Raw genomic sequence first — 23155 nt, 5'->3', positions numbered from 1 at the left:
AAACGACAAATTACGGTCAAACGGCACCTGTGCGCAAAACTACAGCGTGAACGAGTACGCGAGAAAAAGACTACCGCTGCCTGCCGTTTTCACATGCGCACAGCAGACCCACGGCATTTTGCGGCGTTGACACGGCTGCTCCACACATCAAACCACAAATCCACGAGATGAAAGAGGAGGTTTTCGAACAGCTCACACGAGGAAGCGGTACGAGTAGGACGGTCGAACAAAGAAAGCGCGTTGCTGCAAACGTCAACTCGCCCCTTCGCGCGCTCAGTGTGGACGATCGCTCGCAATGGGCCTCGAGGTGGGTAAGCGTGACGTGATATCCGGTTTTGCCAGAGCTTTCGGAGGAGGCCGGTAGGTGCTGTGATTTGAGAAATATTCACTAAAATAATTACTTTTCGCTCACTTCTCCTCAGGAAGAGTGTTGTTTTGGTCGCTCTCGGTGCAACAGCTATCACTGGAGACAGAAATCTCGGCGACAAATTTTTTATTCACTATCAACAAATATAGCCATACAGTCGAGGAAGAACTTGGCGAATGGCCAAGTAAACATTGGGAATATAGTGATCTTCTGAGTGTAATAACGACAGAAATACGGAAAGAGAAACAAACATGTTCGTTGGAAAGGAAGAAAGAAACCGAAAAGATGGTGGAACATGGAGATACGATAAGCGATCACCGAACGACAGAAAGCATCTCGAGAGCATAGGCCGGCAAAGAAGGCGCAGTTGAGGTAGGAGGAAGAAGCCAGCAAATGCGAAATAAACCGGGAGAAAACGTCTATGGCTCAAATACCGGTGCAAGCAAAGATAAAAGTTGAAAGGGAACGTTGGTTGTCAGAAATACGTGAGAAAAAGAAGGCCGCACCTAGAATATTTTGGAACCACGTAAAATTATTAGGCAGGAAGTGAACAACAATAAAACAGCATATCCTAGACGAAGATGGAAAGAAACTGGAAGGGGAAGCGGCAATAAATTACATCCGAAAAATAACAGCCGAATCTTTCAAGGCAATGAGGAGGTTGTATTTGAAGAAAGAAAAAGAGCATGCAAGAGATTCAGGTGGAAAAGTAGCTGGTGCTGACAAATTTCAACAGGCGAAAAGTCGAAAAGAAATTTCCTAAGCGCACAGCCACAGGGCTAGACGAAGTTCCCGTTAGGCTGATTAATAAACTAGGACCAAAAAGCAAGGAAGCACTGTTGAAAGCAGTGGAAAAAACTTTAAAAGATAGATGAACACCAGACAGTTGGCGACAAAGTGGAATTAATTTAATTTATAAAGATTAGTGGGAGAAAGATAGAATTCACTCGTATACACCGTTCACCGTTACATCGGTAATATACAGGCTAGCAATGCAGGCAATCAAATTAAATCTGCAAGCATAAGAAGAGAAGAATGGCATTTTGGGAGAACTTCAGAATGGCTTCAGAATAGATAGGCGTTTGGATGACAACTTATTTGTTGTTACTCAGTGTATTGAAATATGAAAAGTAAAAATCAGACCATTTATGTGGCCTTTTTAGACATTACAGGAGCCTATGACAACGTAGACCGCAACATTTTCCGGGGCATTCTGGAAGGGGAAGGCTTAGGTGACGATTTTCTACAGCTTTTGAGAGAGATTTACCTAGAAAATACCCTTTGCGTTGAATGGGAAGGGATGAGGAGCGAGCAGAAAGTTGATATCAACAAGGGACTGAGGTAAGGGTGCCCTTTATCTCGACTGCTGTTTATGGTGTACATGATCAGGATGGAGAGGGCACATGAGGGAAGTAATATCGGGTTTAATCTCCCATACAAACAGGCGGGTATAGTAGTAGAGCAGCAGCTTCTAGGTTTACTTCATGCGGACGACATTGTGTTGCTAGCTAACAAGCAAAGTGATTTGCAACGTCTGGCTAATATCTGTGAACAGGAAGGCAACAATTTACGTTTGAAATTTAGTCTTAGAAAATCAGGTGTTATGGTATTCAATAAGAACAGTGAACACAGAGTGGCAATACAGGGTCAGGAAATACCTCGGGTAACAGAATATAAATACCTTGGTATATGGATAAATGAAGGCAATAGATATATCGAAACACAGGAAAAAACAGTAGCAGTGAAGGGAAAGAGAAATTCAGCCACAATGAAGCAACGCGCTATGGGGATACAGTAGGTACGAGGTGCTCCGAGGTATTCGGAAAGGTGTAATGGTTCCAGGACTTACTTTTGGAAATCCGGCTGTTTGCTTTAAATCAGGGGCACAATCAGGACTCGATGGGAACCAAAGGTCAGTGGGACGCCTCGTATTGGGCGCTCACGGGAAGACTAGAAATGAAGCTCTGCAGGGTGATATGCGCTGGACTAGTTTTGAAGTGAGGGAAGCTCGCAGTAAAATTGAATATGAAGAACGACTGAGGAATATGGAAGAAAGTAAATGGACTGGGAGAGTGTTCAGGTATCTGTACAGGAAAAACATTGATTCACAGTGGAGGAAACGAAGTAGGACGCTTACCAGCAAGTATGCGGCCTGTAGGATGAGCAACACAGCAACAAAGAACGCCAAGCGCAAAGTCAAAGAGGCTGAAACAATCTCATGGGTGGCGGCAATGGAAAAGAAACCGGCCATGAGTAACTACTTCAGAGGAAAAAACGAAATCAGGAGAGAAACAATTTGCATGCAATAACTTAAAGGGAAGCTTTTTCGAAGCGAGATCTGGATGCCTTAGAACACGGACCTATAAAGCGAGATATAAGAGAGAAGAAGAAGCATGTGCTTGCTGTGGGAAAGCTAGGGAAACTATGAAGCATGTTTTATTAGAATGCGAGCACGTCTACCCAGCGGTCGATTTAGGCACCACTGGTCTCCTCGAAGCCCTTGGGTTCAGCGGGAGCAGTGGTAAAGCAAACAGGTCCGCAATAGAGATTAGTAAGAGGCGAATGGAGGATTGGTGGAAGAAAATTAGGGAAACGACAAAATACGGGGACGTGCAAAAGCAAAGTTCGGAATAGGTAATCAGAAAATTTGCTGGTGGGAGTTCATAGTGTTTTTTTTTCTTTAACCTAGGTAAGACATTAGGCAGTATAACTGCAAGAGCTTGGTGGCGGCACTCATCGCCCCGTTCCAACGGAGAAGCTCATAACTTCCATCCATCCACCATGAGGTCTTACCTTGCAAAACGTACGTGGCGAAAAGGTTTCGCCACGTCAGGCACACTGCCACAGAGAAAAAAAAAGAACAAGAGGAACTCGCGAAATTGATATCAAAACCATGCATTCCGCGAAGCAATCGGATATTTTCGCTAACAAAATACCCGACTTGACCGTTTTCGTACTTGTAATGTTAAACACGGACTACGAACTGTTCAGCCTTTTCCGCATGATTTTCATTGATTTCGTCGTTCCAAAAAAAAAAAAAGAAATTATTTTGCACTTGTGCTATACTCCATTTAATCACGGAACGCGAAGAACCACTGCTTGGTTGATTGGAAAAGCGAACCGTCAGCCACCTTGGCGCTGAACGCCCCCGAAGTGAGCAACGTTCATTCTCGATCACGTTTACGTAGAACCCAACCTATATACCACTCACTACCTTTGAGGTTTTAATGAGTGCTGGCGACAGGCAACATACCACAAAAAATCTTCTGGTCGAGTGTCAGCAATGAGCACGATGTTTCTGGCCAAACGTCTTCTTCGGCCAGCACTGAGTGGCAGGCAACGTCATTTGTTTTTTTTGGAGCAGGAACACAGGATGAGGAAGAAATTTGGCACGTGACTCGCTTTCTTTTGAATTGCGCATGGGCCTTCCTCTCTCGGTTATTAACACTTTATCTTTTGGGGCAAGTACCTTTGGTCGAGCCCAAAAGGAAGTGTGTCAGATTGTGCATGAGTACGTCATTGCTACTGGGATGCTCTCACGTTGAACACCTTTTCCTCTTTAATAACACTGAATGGCGTTATTTTCGCTATATAGCATCTTCGTCATAATTGGCATGGCCACTATTCAAGAAAAGGAAACAACGGAAAAATAATTTATGAAAACTGGTAATTCAATATAGATAGTACAGATGAATAAGTTAACAGGAAGCAAGAAATTCATATTATGCTTGCATTGAGAACCATGGCCAATCCCCGCTTCGTGGGTATGTGCCATAACTTTGAAGGAAGAAGAAGAAGCACAGTGGTCGAAGCAAGCGTTTCATAGATATCCGGAAATTTATGCTCCCTATCAATTTGGAATAATTCAGCCATGTCTGGGCCATCGTGGGTAGGAGCCACACATGTGTCGGCAACAACGCTCCGCCGTTCACTGCGCTGCTGTTCGGGACTCGAGCTTGGGCGTCAAGGAAGAAGCTCTCGTGCGCTCTGGTCCCGGACCTCATCCGCGTTTGTTGACAAGAAGCCGGCGCTTACTTTTCTTAACTTTCTAGTGTTTTTCTGATCCCTTTGATTGAAAGGGATGGTTATTGATAAGGTGATGTCTGACTCGTCTCCAGGCGAGCGGGCTACCCTCTCATCTGCTGAGTAGACCATAAATATGACCGCTTTGGCGCAAACAAGCTGGGCGTGATTCAGGTGTTGCGTGATTGAAGCTGTTTTGTATGTTGCGCATTCGCCTGCGTGTATATGTTGCATGTTGTACAATAGACAATAAACAGTCAAAAGTTGGCGCTCCCCTTGTTTCCTTCCGCCCTTCTTTGTTTGCGCAAAAGCAATCCTATTTATGGTATACTCAGCAATATGCACAGACTGGCCCATCAAAATGTACTTCTGGATTACCTCTGCTCTGCTTCAATTGTTTCTTCGCAGTGGAACCAGTGGCGTTCTTGTTGGTACGTACCAATGGAGGAGTTATTTGTATGAAGAACCCCAAGGCTATACAGTCAGGACTTCGTACAATCTCGTCGCACTTCCAGCAAATAACCGACGTCCGTCAATTTGGACGCGGGGGGATCCTCTGTTGTTCACCAGACCAGGCCTGTACAGAGCATCTGCTGAAAAGCACTAACTTTGCCATGCAGCCGGTGAGCTCCTTCATCCCTCCTCACCTAGCTGGCTGCAAAGATCTAGTCGTCAGTGTGCACATAAGCTTAAGTCCATCAGAAATCCTAGATATATTTTCTGCAGCAGGTGTAGTTTCTGTGCATCGCTGTATAAGGCTTGTAGACAATAAGAGAGCCCTTACAGAAACAATCATAACAGCACTTGCAGGGCCGGTTCGCCCATCAAAAAATAGGGCATGTCCATTTATCTACAGAGTTGAACCCTTAGCTCCACGACCACTAGAATGCATCGAGTGCTGGCGGTACGGACGCAACACTAATGGCTGCCGATCAAGTGATCGATGCCGTTTATTCGAGAAAGGCCATATTGATGGCCCGTCTGAGGCTCAGTCTGTCAGCTTCAGTGAGTTTGTGCATTGAACATCATGCTGCCGACTACTCCAAGTGCCTTGCAGGATCGAAAGAGATCCTGGTAATCGAAATAATTGAGAGAAGGCGGTGCTCTCGTCGAGAATCTCTTGCCGAAGTTCAGAGCAGGACCCAGCGTCATGCTGGTGTAACAGCCTGTCAGTCACTCGCCACGAGCTTATGAATTTCCCAGACAAGTGCACGAGTGATAGAAAAAGCGATCGAAAAATCATCCTAAAAGCTTCTACTAAACCTATCTGACTCTTTGGATAGAGTAATATCCATGCAATCGTCTGGTACGTATCAGACAATAACAAACAGCGTACAGAATTCGGCTGCCTAATTTACAAAGTCATCTGAGCGTAAGACAGATCTCGCCTCTTACAGTATGGATTTATCACAACCTTCGACTCCACATCAGGTTGATCATGAATGCCATTCTAATTCAGACTCTCTAGGCAACGAGATGTGGATATGGACACTCGAGGTCTTAAACGCACACGATCACCTAACAACAAACTGCCTAATTCTTATAACTCTAAAACAAAAAGTGAGCGGAAGAATCACATACGAGGACTGACTTTCTGAAAGACGGTATACTGGACAAAGCCGTTGCGGCTGCTTGTCTACCGTCAACATAGGGTGCCTAAGGATACTCCAGTGGAACAGCTGATCAATACTTTCTGCAGCTACACAATTATTATATTCAATCTCGCAAAAATATGCAGACGTTACACTATTACAAGAATCTCGTTTGGCCACTGATCCAGACTTTCGTTTAAACAACTACAAGTGTTTTCGATTGGAGAGACCTTCGCTAGGTGACAGCTTAGCTTTTTTTCATTTCGTCTAAATTTTCTCATAGAGCAAGCATTTCACATCATAGCCTATCATTCGAATATTAAGTGTTAATATTATAAATAACTATTCAGCGTTGCGCCCCGCTCTATATAGTTAACTCCTACTTTCCCACTGGGTTGCAAGACATACGCTCACTCGGTGTCGCAGTGTCTTATTGCAAACAGAACATATTGCTTGCGGGTGACTTGACTCCCATCATGTGTCATGGGGCTTCCACACTGACTGATCTATAAAACATGTATGAGATTGGACTAATGTTACCAATTTTACACGTTAAAATGCAAAAGCTGCCCCTTTCGTGCGTTAGCAGTCGCCATCTGTCCTAGATTTGAGATTTACTACTTCAGGCGTTTCCATCCTTTCTTGAGCTGTGGTCGATGCCACCACTAGTAGTGACTACCGCCAGATTATCATTGGTGCTAACAACCCCTTGATCTCTTGAAATAAGCATGCGCAGACTTTAGCGGGCTATTCAAAAATTATTTACACTCAACTTTTTATTCTATTTCAGGTATGGAAAGAGATGTTAAAGCGATTAACCTTTGTGCAATACTGAAAGGTACCATTATAAAAACTGAGTTTGTCGTATCATCAACAAAAGGGAGTGCGATTGTCCATGGTAGAATAGGGATTGTGCACGCAATTATAGGTGCCGAAAAGCTGCATGGAAGAAAGTTATGTTTAATCAGTGCACTACTAATCAGAGTAATTATAACTATGCTGCTGCTATGTTTAAAAGAACACTTTCATTAGCGAAGGATAATTATGATCAAAAACGCTATAGTTTTTATCCAAAGTGGTAATAAAAAACACTGTTTAGGTTTCTTCGCTCTCGCAAGCCCGTTCCAGTGCCCATAAATATTGACTCAGTTGTTCTGTCATCAAAATAATTGTTAGGATCATTAGATAAAATTGCTAACGTTCAGAGCAGCGCTTTGCAAGTCAGCTGCAGGTCGTAGGAGCTCTGTTAGGTGAGTTCACAGAGGTAACAGTGGAAGGGCTTCAGCACGTTGTTCTCCTGCTTCCTGGCACAGCTCCGGGTCCAGATGGCCTGACATCAGGCACGTTGCAAATATTGTCTGACCTCTCCCTGCAATACCTCTCCAATAACGTTAATTGGTCGCTCATCAATGCATGGATGCCTCCAGGCTGGAAACTCGTAAATTTCCCTGTTTAAAAAGCTAGGAGCGGGAATGAATATGGATAACATAAGGCCAATTGCACTAACTTTAAATGTTATGAAATTAATACAAAGGGAACTACACAAACGTATCACGAAATTTTAAACGGATAATACATTATTGAGCCCATGTTTGATTGGATGTAGAGCCGGATGCTCGACATCGGACGCAAATGTCGATTTATATTTAGACGCATTAATTACCTTGCTCGACACAGGCGCCAGTATACAGCTTTAGTGACTCTTGATTTAGACAGTGTAGACGTACTCCTAAGCATTTTAATAGCAAGAGGAGTTTCCCATGGAATACTTTGTTTAACGCTTTATTAAGCTCGATTCCATGGTGCGATAGCGTACAAGTATGTCTGCGCAGACGATATAGCATTCTTTGCCTCTGCGAGTGATATTCACTCATTACAAAGAACACTGCAGTCATACTTAGGAACGCTTCAAGCTTGGTTTGCAGATATTCGAATGTCGCTTAATGTTAACAAAAGTTCCTGGATTGTATTTCCCTTGAAGGTACCGGTTAATATCTCTCTACAATACCGTCACCAAATAATTCCGCAAGTTGACTTTGTCAAATATCTAGGTGTAATATACGACGCAATACTGAGCGGGCGAAACAACATTGATCATGTTAAATGTAGGGCAGCGCGCGCTGTTGGCATGATAAGCAAACTTGGCTGACACCACTCTGGGCCACGCAGGCGAACTCTAATAATGATTTATCGCATGTACGTTCGACTGATACTGGAATTTGGGTGCGCACAATTCTCCTGTGGGCCAGCATACAATATTAACCCCTTGGTTGTTCTGAAGTGGGAGGCTCTTCAGAATTGCATTGGTTTACCAAAATATGGTGTTAGCGAAGTTTTATATCAAGAAGCACGACCGCCTACTCTTCCCTGCCAATTCCGCATTCTAACGGTAAAAAAACATATGAAAAAATATATGAATCTTCTTTTAGACGATCACACTTTCTAATTATTAGTGAAACTAGAATATGTTTAGATGAGCACTGATTCCGCTACATAGACGACAGGTTTTGTTGGTGCGAGCTGTGCTAGATCCACTAAAAGGTAATGTGCGCGAGATTATTTGCCCATGCAAGCTTTTGCCTAATATAAAGATGAATTTGGTGGTATATTTCGATCAAATGCCAAACTCATGCCCACTACATATTAAAAAAAATGAAATTATGGGGTTTTACGTGCCAAAACCACTTTCTGATTATGAGGCACGCCGTAGTGGAGCGCACCGGAAATTTCGACCACCTGGGGTTCTTTAACGTGCACCTAAATCTAAGTACACGGGTGTTTTCCCATTTCGCCGCCATCCAAATGCGGCCGCCGTGGCCGGGATTCGATCCCGCAACCTCGTGTTCAGCAGCTCAACACCATAGCCACTGAGCAACCACGGCGGGTAGTACATATTTTGATGGCATGCTGCAAGATCATATAATACAATTGGGAATAGATCATGTGATCGCGGCTAATGCCTCAATGAGTGAAGAGAAAGCGGGTGTGGGTATTTTCTCCGAGTCACTGTGCTGGTCATATGCATTACGCCGTCCCGATTTCATGTTTCTGCCTGGACAATCAGCCGTTATCATAGTTCTTGGAAAATTTCCTTGCAATGATTGAACAGCTTTTATAGTGACTGATTCAATGTCAGTATGCAGATCACTCACTTCATTTTAAGACACTACTGTAGCCAATACGTTTAAATCGTCAATCCCTCCAAGCTTAAGCCCGGTGCCGTTGGTATGGGTTCGACGCGATCGCGGGATATTCTTAAATGAAATGGCAGACAGACTTGTGCGGATATCTCTTGATGAACCAGCTATGTCCGTTATGCCTACTTGGGCTTATGTCACGGCGACTAGGTTTAGAAACTTTTATTTTTTCCAAGATTCTACAAAACCTAGAATCCAAGTAATCATTCGACTTTTTCATCGGACAATAAATGGTGTCCCACACGTAAATTAGAAATCTCCATAACAAGATTACAATGCAGAATCCCATCATTAACTTTTTGCCTATACAGGTCCGGTCTGGCACCATCGCTTCTGTGTCCTGCCTGCCAGGAACCCGAAAACATTGAGCAATTTCTACTAGCAAGCCGTCGGTTTATAATCAGAGGAAAAAATTAGAATTTTCATTCCGAAAATTGGGTATTCTTTAACTACCTAAAATATCTTCTTTCGGGGCATAGGGCTCTAGGCGCAGAAACCTTTGCGTGGCCATTTGCGACTACCCCTGCGACACAAGAAGGCTACCTCATTAATTTTCGGAACCAATAATTGGATAGCTCATTAAACGGCTGATTGCATATTGGAAATTATTATAATACAAAAAAGCACAAAATAAATTTGCTCTTTACATATAATTACAAATATTTTCTGTATCTGCCAAGTAAATCTGTTTCCTAATTCTCATGACTTCAGCCTGATGTACTTTTCCGTATGGGCTTTTCTCTCTAGCCGCCGGCTTCTCGGCCCGTAGCGGGTAAAGCAAGAAAACCGATCTGCGGCTGCAGTGGTGTAACACACGTGATCAAAAGCAATGCACGCCCATGGTTCAGATACGACGAGAGCTCTACGTACAAATTCCAAACGAAGCAGCAGGTGGCTTGGGGCGAAGCTCACTTCCAGCTTTCTGCCTGGCGTTCCCCCCTATTGCTAAAACATTTGTGGCGAAATTGTCTTTCTCTTCATTGATTATGCTTATTCTCAATGTGTTTTGCACATTCAGATAGCAAATGAAGATTTCTCCAGGTATCTATATGTGTCTTCATTAAGGGTTAAATAGATTAAGCAGCGATGACGTAGAAGCGTGCATAAACTCTGCTGACAAGACGAAAATGCTTTTAAACGTATGCAGAACGACGACATCATACACTTCGCCGCAACTAGCATTAGCAATTCTAAGTTTTGTTATTGGTTTGCCTAAAAGTACGACTAACGTAGTGTCCCGAAGAAGCGTCAAGGAATAACTGCTTTGCGCGACAAAGCAAATGGCAGGAAAAGTGTCACTCGCGCCTCTTCGGGAAAGAAAACCGTGGGCAACATATCAAGAGTGGCCAGCGGAGCTAACTCTACGGATAAGCGCTTTTCTGCATTCGTTAGTCACCGATTCTGCTAATTTGTACAATGCAGCTTCGACTTGGACGTCCTCGTAATAGTAAAACACTACAACGGATTGCAACCACTTACTTGGTGGATAAGGAGTGAATTGCAGTGTCTTGCGGTACACGATGTGTAAACAATATTTCTGCTCAGGCGCGTTGTGCTGTTCAGCACGAGGTCGCAGGATCAGATTTTTTTTCTAGCTCAGCCAAATGCATTGCGTGGAATAAGCCCAGGTGGTCAAAATTGACAACGTGCCTTACGTTGTAAGGCACGCTTTAACACAAGTTACAACGTGCCCTATAATCATATCCCGGTTGTGGCACGTAGGACTACAGAATTTATATTGATCGAAATTGTGGAACACAGATTTCGCGCTTATCGTTCTTGCTCAAATTGTTCGGAAAGATTCAATTCTACGGACCGGATCATTTAACACAACACCTGGCGTTGTTACTTGTCTATTATTATTATTATTATTATTATTACTCACTACAGAGGGCACAGAAGAACGGAAATTCACAGTTTCAGAGTTGACAAACCAGGCGAGTAACTGTAGTAACGGCACTTTGCTGCGAAAGTTGACGAATCCTTTTTCTATGACTTCAAGCGACAAAACAATGCCCCTCCACAGATGTTTGGAAAAAAGAACAGGATTGGTCAAGGTTTGCAGTAAGGTCGCATTTTGTAGTCCGGATGGTTCAGTGTAAGGCATATATTACAGTCAGTTGCCTGGTTTGTCAAGAAAGAAATCCGTCAGTTTGCCCCCCCCCCCTACACACACAGAACCGTGTGTGTCTATCTGCCCTGTCTACTTGCTGCTCTGCCCGAACTTATGTATGACCAACAGGCCCAGCTTTCTACACATTTTTCTTCCTCTGCGGCATGCTAAGGGTAATTCTGGCCACCTGGTGTTCTCTGATATTCACCCAATGCGCCTTACACGGGCGTTCTCTTATTTCACCCCCATCGTAATGCGGCAGGCAGACACATATCGTAAGAACCACACAGATATCGTGACGATACAAAGTGACATATCAGGGGAACTTAATATAGTTGAAGTGCGCGGGAATACACCACTGACATTAGGGCACATGACAGCTCAGCAGGCTCCAAGTCATAATGTGCTTTGCTTGAGCCTGATTCCTTGCTGACGAATGCGCTGTCACAGCGAGTCGCCCGCTGAATCTCCATTCACAAAACGAGGTTGACGGATTCTCTTTGTTGCCGCGTCGCATTGTCCGGAGAAGTGGGAAATGTTTTGCCGTTGACCACGCGTAGTGTATGGCAGAGTCGCATCGCACACGCGCTGCGGCGCCACTTGCCTGAGAGTAGGAAAACTCGAGTCCGGTCACCGAGAACATGACCTCACCCGCCGTGATGAGCACGTACTGAGGAATCTGATAGAACATGGAGAGGCTGTTGGGACGCACAATCTCGTGTAGACTGCAGTTGGGCTCCTGCGGTTAGAAATGCAGATCTGAGACATTTATTGTTGCACGCCAGCAGGCACTTACCGCGCTCGCCCCAGATGTGACAACCAGAGTGTAGTGACCGCCATTTTTCACGACCACATTGCACGCAGCCAGCTCCCGGTCACCGGAGCCCAGCATCCGAGCTGTGTACCTGAGAGGAAGGTTTAAAGCGCGAGATACATCTACGATTTTGCGTGCTATCCATCGTACAAGCATTCTAATCAACAGCCGTACTTATTAAATTCTCAACACGTTCCGACGCCTAGCAGCCAATGACAGCGCCACTATCGTGTACGTCATGGTCACGTAGCAGACAGGCCGGTGCGGGGCTGGCGAGCAAGTTGCCCGCCGCTCTGATCATGTCGGTGCGTTTTACGGCAATGCTGTGCATGGATAGTTTCCAGCGGACCAATGTCCATAGACCAAAAACGTGGGTCGACCCCGAAGATAGTGCCATACCGGGCCGTCCCGCACCGGAGGTGAAGCAGGCTTCAAGCAATCTGCCAACATGCAAAAATAAGTTTAATACTTTGGGTCCATATACAACGTGTATCAGATATGAAGTTAATAAGCGCAGATACTACAGTTTCACCCGCGTCGGCCATGTCTACGTTCGCACGGCCCTCTCTTTGTTGGAGTTACAAGCGCTTGCCTATCTCCTTTCCATTCTTTCCGCTCTCGCTTCTAGGCGGCCCCGTCGAAACGTCACACGTGTCTAGATTCCACCGGCTCCTCGGGGTGGCGGTGCCCTCATCTACATGAATGTATGTATAAATATAACCAAATGCATATGTAAATATCACCAAAGGGCTCACAAATTGTTTGTAAGGAAAGAAGTTGCTGTGGCCGGTGTTGTGTGTGACCGCTTGAGGTTTTCAAGTGACCTCCCAACCATTACTGCACTGCGGGACGTCAACCAATGCACGATCGTCTTGGCTACGGTGCAGCAGTGTGTCCTCTCGGAGTGCGGTGAGGCGCGCCTCTGTAGTACGTTCCCGAATTCGTTAGTAAAAGGTGTAGTGCCGCGTTTAGCAACAATACATGGGTCTGTATACCCCCCGGTGCCTCGTCATGTTCCCAGGCTAAGCGTTATGCAGGAGCGACTAGTCGTCCGTGGACTTATGTGCATGCGGTGTTTCACGCACGGCAATGGACAGTTCGGCACAGAGGCCCAGATACACAACATTTTTGGTCATGGACATTCACAGAGTGGCATGGCACTGAATTTTCTTAATGCAGAGGAATCATATGTCGTATGAGGCAGAAAATCCGGCGTGACCATATGATGGTAGGAAAATATGGCGGACGGCAAAAGGTGGGGGTGAGGAGCAAAAATTGGTAAAAAACGTTTCGACTAAATTTCAAGCATCGATTTCGATAGTAATTAGTAGACAGCCATAATAAGTGAGCACAGCAGTTTTATCGGTCATATAAACATGTAAATGCTCGCTTAATAAATATATCAACAAGCATGGCTTCTGCCCGCGCAGGCAAACATGCACAAATCACACTCCATCACCGCGGACCGCTGTCAAAACGCTGGCGTCATGAAGCGCGGAAGCAGCGGCTAGAGAGGTGACCTTGGTGCTTTCGATTGCTTCAACACAAACTGAGCGGAAAGAGAACACAGCGCAGGCAAGGAGCCGCCGCACACCAAGACTCCACATGCCCCCAAAGCAGATGATCCCTTTCAAGATTTAGCCCACGCGACCACGCGCAGCTTCTGAAGTACGATGCCAGCCCCCTGGCTATATTAAAGAAATTAAATTATTGGCTTTGAAAATAAAATTTGGTACATTTGGGTCTCTCTTGGAGTAGAGCTTGCGCTTCAAGGGTGCGAGACGAGCACGCCTCCCTGACATCCCAGCGGCTCCACGGCCCTGGCACACTGATTGTGCACTTAGTACGCGCGTCAGTGCACACCTAATGTCCCAGCCAGCCATCTGGTTGTGACGTTAGTGTGAAATAAAGCAGATTATTTGCTTTAAATATAACATTTCGTACGTTTGGGTCTCTCTTGGAGTAGAACCTACGCTTCCGGGGTGCGAGATGAGTACACCTCCCCGACGGCCCAGCGGCTCCACGGCCCTGGCCGACTGAAGGTGCGCCTTGTGCGCGCGTCAGTGAAACCTAATGTCGCAGCCAGCCATCTAGTTGGGACGTTAGTGTGAAATAAAGCAGATTATTTGCTTTAAATATAACATTTGGTACGTTTGGGTCTTTCTTGGAGTAGAGCCTACGCTTCCGGGGTGCGAGACGAGCACGCCTCCCGGACATCCCAGCGGCTCCACGGCCCTGGCAGACTGAAGGTGCGCCTTGTGCGCGCGTCAGTGCACACCTAATGTCGGAGCCAACCATCTGGTTGGGACGTTAGTGTGAAATAAAGCAGATGATTTGCTTTAAATATAAAATTTGGTACGTTTCGGTTTACCTTGGAGTAGAGCCTACGCTTCCGGGGTTCCCGACGTGCACACCTCTCCGATCTCCCCGCGGCTCCACGGCCCTGGCAGACTGAAGGTGCGCCTAGTGCGCGAGTCTGTGCACACCTAATGTCGCAGCCAGCCATCTGGTTGGGATACTAGTGTGAAACGAAGGAGATTATTTGCTTTAAGTATCAAATTTGGCACGTTTGCGGCTCTCTTGGAGTAGAGCCTACGCTTCCGGGGTGCGAGACGAGCACGCCTCCAGGACATCCAAGCGGCTCCACGGCCGTGGCCGACTAATGTAGCACCTAATGTAGCAGCGAGCCACCTGGTTGGGACGTTAGTGTGAAATAAAGTAAATTATACGCTTTGAAAATAAAGTATGGTACGTCTGTGTCTGTCGGGCAGTAGAGCCCGGGTCTCCGGGCTGCGAGACGAGCAAGCTTCCCCAACGCCCCAGAGGCTGTACGGCATGGGAGAGTGCAGGTGCGCCTAGTGCCCGCGTCAATGCACAGCTTATGTCGGAGCCAGCCAAATGGTTGTGACGTTAGCGTGAAGAAAAGAAAATTATAAGCTTCGAAAATAAAATTTGGTACGTTTATGTGTGGTTGTAGAGCCTGGGCCTCCGGGATGCGAGACGAGCGAGCTTCCCCAAGGTCCCAGAGGCTCCACGGCCCTGGGAGACTACAGGTGCGCCTAGTTCACGCGTCAATGCACACCTTATGTCTGAGCCAGCCAAGTGGTTGTGACGTTAGCGTGAAGAAAAGTAAATTATAGGCTTTGAAAATAAAATTTGGTACGTTTATGTCTGTGTGGTAGCAGAGCCCGGGTCTCCGGCTTGCGAGGAAAGGAAGCTTCCCCGACGCCCCAGAGGCTCCACGGCCTTGGGAGACTGCAGGTGCGCCTAGTGCCTGCGTCAATGCAGAGCTTATGTCCGAGCCAGCCAAGTGGTTGTGACGTTACCGTGAAGAAAAGTAAACTATAGCCTTCGAAAATAAAATTTGGTACGTTTATCTGTGTGGTTGTAGAGCCTGGGCCTCCGGGGTGCGAGACGAGCGAGCTTCCCCGACGTCCCAGAGGCTCCACGGCCCTGGGAGACGGCAGGTGCGCCTAGTGCCCGCGTGAATGCAGAGCTTATGTCGGAGCCAGCCAAGTGGTTGTGACGTTAGCGTGAAGAAAAGTAAATTATAGGCTTCGAAAATAAAATTTGGTACGTTTATCTGTGTGGTAGTAGAGCCCGGGCATCGGGCGTGCGAGACATGCACGCTTCCCCGATGTCCCAGAGGCTCCACGCTCCTGGGAGACTGCAGGTGCGCCTAGTACCCGCGTGAATGGACACCTTATGTCGGAGCCAGCCATGTGGTTCCGACGTTAGCGTGAAGAAAAGTAAATTGTAGGCTTTGAAAATAAAGTTTGGTACGTTTGTGTCTGTGGTAGTAGAGCCCGGGCCTTTGGGGTGCGAGAGGAGCACGCTTCTCCGTTGCCCCAGCGGCTGGACGGCCCTGGTAGGCTGAAGGCGCGCCTACTGCGCGCTTCAATGCACACCTTCTGTATGAACCAGCCATGTGGTTCCGACGTTAGCGTGAAGAAAAGTAAATTGTAGGCTTTGAAAATAAAGTTTGGTACGTTTGTGTCTGTGGTAGTAGAGCCCAGACCTTTGGGGTGCGAGAGGAGCACGCTTCTCCGTTGCCCCAGCGGCTGGACGGCCCTGGTAGGCTGAAGGCGCGCCTACTGCGCGCTTCAATGCACATTAGAGGTTGGATTGCGCAACATTTTTACGAGACACACAGAAGAGACACACACCACAGAGCGCTACTTGCAACTATCGTTTTATTCCCTTTTCAGTGGAATAAATACAGGAAGATACTCAGGGGGGAGGGCGGTGGGGACAAAAAATTAAACAAGAAACAAAAATAATTTTGACGAACATTGCCATCTACCAATGCCAAGCCGGCTTTGTCACGTGATCGTTTTTGATGCACTCTGAGCCGTGATGCACGTGAGTAAAGAAAATTGGTAAAAGAAGCGAGGTAAAAGTGGTGTTTTCCGCACCAGATAAATTGCTGAGCATTTGTGCAAAGGTTAACCCAGGTGCCACACAGAAATGAGGCTGCGAAACACAACACAGAAAGAAGTTCGTCGACTGCACTGAGAAGTGGCATATTCCATTCGACTTCAGTGCGGCAGAAAGTACATCGGACAGACTGGACGATGTTTAAACGAAAGATTAAAGGAACATGATTATAACGTTTCAAGGACAGTCGCCGGACACCTTGGGATACATTGTAGAGATTGCGGATGTCGGCCACTCTTTCAGAGTTGTAAGATTGTGAGCAAAGATGTCAGCCAGATCACAAGGGAGATAATCGAAGCCGCTGAGATTGCGCGTTTGGGAAGTTTGTGCGTGAGCACGCCTTCAGTATCCCTTAGTACAAAGGAATTAGATTTCCTCACGCGCTAATCTTAAATTTCGTGTCCTGGTCTTTTCTTGTGTGATGTCGAGTGCATCAAAAACGATCACGTGACAAAGCCGGCTTGGCATTGGTAGATGGCAATGTTCGTCAAAACAATTTTTGTTTCTTGTTTAATTTTTTGTCCCCACCGCCCTCCCACCTGAGTATCTTCCAGTATTTATTCTACTGATAAGGGAATAAAACGATAGTTGCAAGTAGCGCTCTGTGGTGTGTGTCTCTTCTGTGTGTCTCGTACTAATGTTGCTCATTCCAACCTCTAATATGCTATACCAACACGCCAAGTCGTCAACCTTGGCAAACTTCAATGCACACCTTATGTATCAACCAGCCATGTGGTTCCTACGTTAGCGTGAAGAAAAGTAAATTGTAGGCTTTGAAAATAAAGTTTGGTACGTTTGTGTCTGTGGTAGTAGAGCCCGGGCCTTTGGGGTGCGAGAGGAGCACGCTTCTCCGTTGCCCCAGCGGCTGGACGGCCCTGGCAGGCTAAAGGCCCGCCTACTGCGCGCTTCAATGCACACCTTATGTATGAACCAGCCATGTGGTTTCGACGTTAGCGTGAAGAAAAGTAAATTGTAGGCTTTGAAACTAAAGTTTGGTACGTTTGTGTCCGTGGTAGTAGAGCCCGGGCCTTTGGGCTGCGAGAGGAGCACGCTTCTCCGTTGCCCCAGCGGCTGGACGGCCCTGGCAGGCTGAAGGCGCGCCTACTGCGCGCTTCAATGCACACCTTATGTATGAACCAGCCATGTGGTTCCGACGTTAGCGTGAAGAAAAGTAAATTGTAGGCTTTGAAAATAAAGTTTGGTACGTTTGTGTCCGTGGTAGTAGAGCCCGGGCCTTTGGGGTGCGAGAGGAGCACGCTTCTCCGTTGCCCCAGCGGCTGGACGGCCCTGGCAGGCTGAAGGCGCGCCTACTGCGCGCTTCAATGCACACCTTGAGTATGAACCAGCCATGTGGTTCCGATGTTAGCGTGAAGAAAAGTAAATTGTAGGCTTTGAAAATAAAGTTTGGTACGTTTGTGTCTGTGGTAGTAGAGCCCGGGCCTTTGGGGTGCGAGAGGAGCACGCTTCTCCGATGCCCCAGCGGTTGGACGGCCCTGGTAGGCTGAAGGCGCGCCTACTGCGCGCTTCAATGCACATTAGAGGTTGGATTGCGCAACATTTTTACGAGACACACAGAAGAGACACACACCACAGAGCGCTACTTGCAACTATCGTTTTATTCCCTTGTCAGTGGAATAAATACAGGAAGATACTCAGGCGGGAGGGCGGTGGGGACAAAAAATTAAACAAGAAACAAAAATAATTTTGACGAACATTGCCATCTACCAATGCCAAGCCGGCTTTGTCACGTGATCGTTTTTGATGCACTCTGAGCCGTGATGCACGTCAGTAAAGAAAATTGGTAAAAGATGCGAGGTAAAAGTGGTGTTTTCCGCACCAGATAAATTGCTGAGCATTTGTGAAAAGGTTAACCCAGGTGCCACACAGAAACGAGGCTGCGAAACACAACACAGAAAGAAGTTCGTCGACTGCACTGAGAAGTGGTATATTCCATTCCACTACAGTGCGGCAGAAAGTACATCGGACAGACTGGACGATGTTTAAACGAAAGATTAAAGGAACATGATTATAACGTTTCAAGGACAGTCGCCGGACACCTTGGGATACATTGTAGAGATTGCGGATGTCGGCCACTCTTTCAGAGTTGTAAGATTGTGAGCAAAGATGTCAGCCAGATCACAAGGGAGATAATCGAAGCCGCTGAGATTGCGCGTTTGGGAAGTTTGTGCGTGAGCACGCCTTCAGTATTCCTTAGTGCAAAGGAATTAGATTTCCTCACGCGCTAATCTTAAATTTCGTATCCTGGTCTTTTCTTGTGTGATGTCGAGTGCATCAAAAACGATCACGTGACAAAGCCGGCTTGGCATTGGTAGATGGCAATGTTCGTCAAAACAATTTTTGTTTCTTGTTTAATTTTTTGTCCCCACCGCCCTCCCACCTGAGTATCTTCCTGTATTTATTCTACTGATAAGGGAATAAAACGATAGTTGCAAGTAGCGCTCTGTGGTGTGTGTCTCTTCTGTGTGTCTCGTAATAATGTTGATCAATCCAACCTCTAATATGCTATACCAACACGCGAAGTCGTCAACCTTGGCAAACTTCAATGCACACCTTATGTATCAACCAGCCATGTGGTTCCGACGTTAGCGTGAAGAAAAGTAAATTGTAGGCTTTGAAACTAAAGTTTGGTACGTTTGTGTCCGTGGTAGTAGAGCCCGGGCCTTTGGGGTGCGAGAGGAGCACGCTTCTCCGTTGCCCCAGCGGCTGGACGGCCCTGGCAGGCTGAAGGCGCGCCTACTGCGCGCTTCAATGCACACCTTATGTATGAACCAGCCATGTGGTTCCGACGTTAGCGTGAAGAAAAGTAAATTGTAGGCTTTGAAAATAAAGTTTGGTACGTTTGTGTCTGTGGTAGTAGAGCCCGGGCCTTTGGGGTGCGAGAGGAGCACGCTTCTCCGTTGCCCCAGCGGCTGGACGGCCCTGGCAGGCTGAAGGCGCGCCTACTGCGCGCTTCAATGCACACCTTATGTATGAACCAGCCATGTGGTTCCGACGTTAGCGTGAAGAAAAGTAAATTGTAGGCTTTGAAAATAAAGTTTGGTACGTTTGTGTCCGTGGTAGTAGAGCCCGGGCCTTTGGGGTGGGAGAGGAGCACGCTTATCTTGAATCGTTGTTTTCTTTTGTCTCCAACAAAAACCTTACACTGGTCTGTGGTGGAGATATGAACATAAATATGTGTGCTCATGACAGTTCGAAGAAAAGTTTTGACTTATTTCTAAAGGCTAGCGGGCTTTCTAACATGATTCAGCTACCAACGCGCATAACAGCTAGATCATCGTCCCTTATAGATCTGTTCATAACAAATGTTGGAAATAAGTTATCTAAATGTGGTGTAATTATCTCAGACATCAGTGATCATCTGTCGATATTCTTGTGTTTGAAAGGAAAGCTCAAAAATAGAGACAAACAATCATTCTCTTATCAAGCGATCACGGAGGAAAGCCTTCTCGCTTTTAGACAGCGTGCATCTGAAGCTCACTGGGATACTGTTCTTTCGGAACGTGACGCAAACCTGGCTTATCAGGACTTCCTTGCTATTCTGAAATCAATTTACGCTGCTTGCTTTCCCATAAAGACATTTAAGCGAAATAAAAAAACCCGCAAACCATGGCTCACACCTGATCTTCTGCTTAAGATAGGAAAAAAGAATAAACTCTACCGTAAGTTTATTAGAACGAAGGAAATGAGCGACTTGCATATCTTTAAAACCTATCGTAACCGCCTGAACAAGATACTTAAGAAAGTTAGGAATGAATATTTTATAAATGATTTCGAATCAACTAAATGGCGTAGTGATCTTGTTTGGAAAAAACTAAACAGCCTCATAACTAATGATACAAATCCTAGAGCAATTACATCACTGAAATTAAATGGGACACATGTGTCCGACCAAAATCTAGCGGACGAGTTTAATAAATATTTCCTTGGTCTTTCTTGTGACAGAGACGTGGATAACGACTTAAATGACGTCCCACTGTTGGACAAAACGATATATCTTAAACCTGTGACTGAAGTTGAAGTAATGACAATTTTCACAGAGCTCAAAAATAGTACCTCACGTGATATAGATGGACTACAAATACGGCCCATAAAATCAATTCTGGATATTATTTTGCCCTACATTACTCACATTATTAATCTCTGTATTGCAAATGCTGTATTTCCTCATGGAATGCAAGTTGCGCGCTGTTCTGTACTTTTCAAGAAGGGAGATAGGAACCAGTTAGGCAATTACCGCCCAATATCCATACTTCCAATATTCTCAAAGGTATTAGAAAAAGCTCTTCACAAACAGTTTACAGAATTTGAATCCAAACATCATATACTCATCAAATCACAATATGGGTTTAGAAAGCACCTTTCAACAGAATTCGCACTCTTAGAACAGAAGGAATACATACTAAAACAATTTGAACATAACAGTATAGTCTTGGGTATTTTCATTGATTTTACAAAAGCGTTTGACCTTATAAATCATGAATTAATTCTCCGGAAGCTTGAACGATACGGTTATCGCGGGCACGCAGCATCCATAGTCAAATCGTATCTGGAATATCGCCGACAAGCTGTAAGTGTAAATGGCTTCACCTCACAAACTCTCACTGTCCGCTGCGGTGTTCCGCAAGGAAGTATACTCGGTCCATTTCTCTTCAATCTTTATATCAATGACATCGTCAACGTATTTCCCCTCGCAAAATTTATCATATACGCAGATGATACGAGCATATTCTTATCCGGCGAAAATGCCAATGATCTAATAGATTCAGCAAACTGCATGCTCAAACACCTAGACAAATGGACACAAAAAAATGCATTGCAAATTAATGTGAGCAAAACAAAAGCAGTTGTTTTTCGGGCCAAGAATAAACAAGTTACTCTGACAAAAGAAATATACTTTAAATCTTGTCCGCTAGAAATAGTACCCCAGTTTAAAACTCTGGGCGTTGTGTTTAACCAGCAGATGTCCTGGGACGATCATGTGGCCCACATTACTTCCAAATTATCACAAATAATTGGTCTGCTCTATCGCAACCGTGAAATTTTACCCTCTTGTGTTATGATGTTAGTTTATTACTCTTTATTTAATTCTCGCCTTAACTATTGTAGCCTTATCTGGGGAACTACAACACAGGCAAACCTGAACAAATTACTTGTATTACAAAAAAAAGCAATGCGGATTGTTAAGAGATTACCGAGGTTGCATCATACAAGAGAAATATTTTTAGAACACAAAATAGTTCCAGTAACAAAAATCTACGACTATCGCCTCAGCCGAACACTTAAACAAGAACATTTAAACAAAACATCTTTTATTCAAGCTCTTTCAGGCCTGAGAAGGCGAGAACAAAGCTACAACACAAGAAATAAGGATATGTGGGAAATTAAAACATTTCGAACAACATATGGGCTACAAACGTTAGAACACCGGCTTCCACAACTTCTTAATGACCTATTGAGACAGGATATAACACTTCAATATGCCACATTTCAGACACTCTTGGCTTACTTTCTTTCCTAAACCTTTTCTTGTTATTTCTTTATGCAACTAAAGCCAAATCGTTTTACAGAAGTATGGTGTTACTCGGTGTTATTTCTGTTTTTTCTGTTAAAGTGCCTTTGCCATGTCATCGCATTGTGTAAACCATTAAAAGCCTTCTTTTTTTTTTTAAGTTGTGTACCAGATGCAGCCTTTATGTAATACGTTTATATATTGCTCTGTAGTGTAATGTGAACGCCGTGGGCAGTGCTTCTTTTTGTGTATCTTCTTTTTTCTGACTTTGTATGCTACTGCCAAATAAGGGGGGCCGTTGCTCTGTCAAGCTGTTGAAAGACTGCTTTTACTTCGGTCCCCCTGCATCATCATGTATGACGTGATGGTCGAAATAAACTTACTTACTTACTTCTCCGTTGCCCCAGCGGCTGGACGGCCCTGGCAGGCTGAAGGCGCGCCTACTGCGCGCTTCAATGCACACCTTATGTATGCACCAGCCATGTGGTTCCGACGTTAGCGTGAAGAAAAGTAAATTGTAGGCTTTGAAACTAAAGTTTGGTACGTTTGTGTCCGTGGTAGTAGAGCCCGGGCCTTTGGGGTGCGAGAGGAGCACGCTTCTCCGTTGCCCCAGCGGCTGGACGGCCCTGGCAGGCTGAAGGCGCGCCTACTGCGCGCTTCAATGCACACCTTATGTATGAACCAGCCATGTGGTTCCGACGTTAGCGTGAAGAAAAGTAAATTGTAGGCTTTGATACTAAAGTTTGGTACGTTTGTGTCCGTGGTAGTAGAGCCCGGGCCTTTGGGGTGCGAGAGGAGCACGCTTCTCCGTTGCCCCAGCGGCTGGACGGCCCTGGCAGGCTGAAGGCGCGCCTACTGCGCGCTTCAATGCACACCTTATGTATGAACCAGCCATGTGGTTCCGACGTTAGCGTGAAGAAAAGTAAATTGTAGGCTTCGAAAATAAAGTTTGGTACGTTTGTGTCCGTGGTAGTAGAGCCCGGGCCTTTGGGGTGCGAGAGGAGCACGCTTCTCCGTTGCCCCAGCGGCTGGACGGCCCTGGCAGGCTGAAGGCGCGCCTACTGCGCGCTTCAATGCACACC

General features: G+C 45.7%; 1 protein-coding gene and 1 pseudogene across 1 annotated transcript in view; both read right to left on the bottom strand.

Annotated features, from left to right (window-relative positions):
* The window catches only part of LOC126545625 (solute carrier family 15 member 1), an 809365-nt gene that overhangs the window by 21188 nt on the left and 765022 nt on the right, over positions 1 to 23155 (bottom strand). The window contains exons 18-19 of the mRNA XM_072286047.1: positions 12089 to 12197; positions 11897 to 12031 (exon numbers count right to left, since the gene is read on the bottom strand). Of these exons, the coding sequence (XP_072142148.1) occupies positions 11897 to 12031; positions 12089 to 12197 (244 nt within the window). The remainder of the gene's footprint in view (positions 1 to 11896; positions 12032 to 12088; positions 12198 to 23155) is intronic.
* Positions 12472 to 12651, bottom strand: LOC126546428 (U2 spliceosomal RNA; annotated as a pseudogene).

Source organism: Dermacentor andersoni, chromosome 1, assembly GCF_023375885.2.
Source record: "Dermacentor andersoni chromosome 1, qqDerAnde1_hic_scaffold, whole genome shotgun sequence".
NCBI classification, from domain to species: domain Eukaryota; kingdom Metazoa; phylum Arthropoda; class Arachnida; order Ixodida; family Ixodidae; genus Dermacentor; species Dermacentor andersoni.
This window is presented reverse-complemented; position numbering and strand designations above follow the sequence as displayed.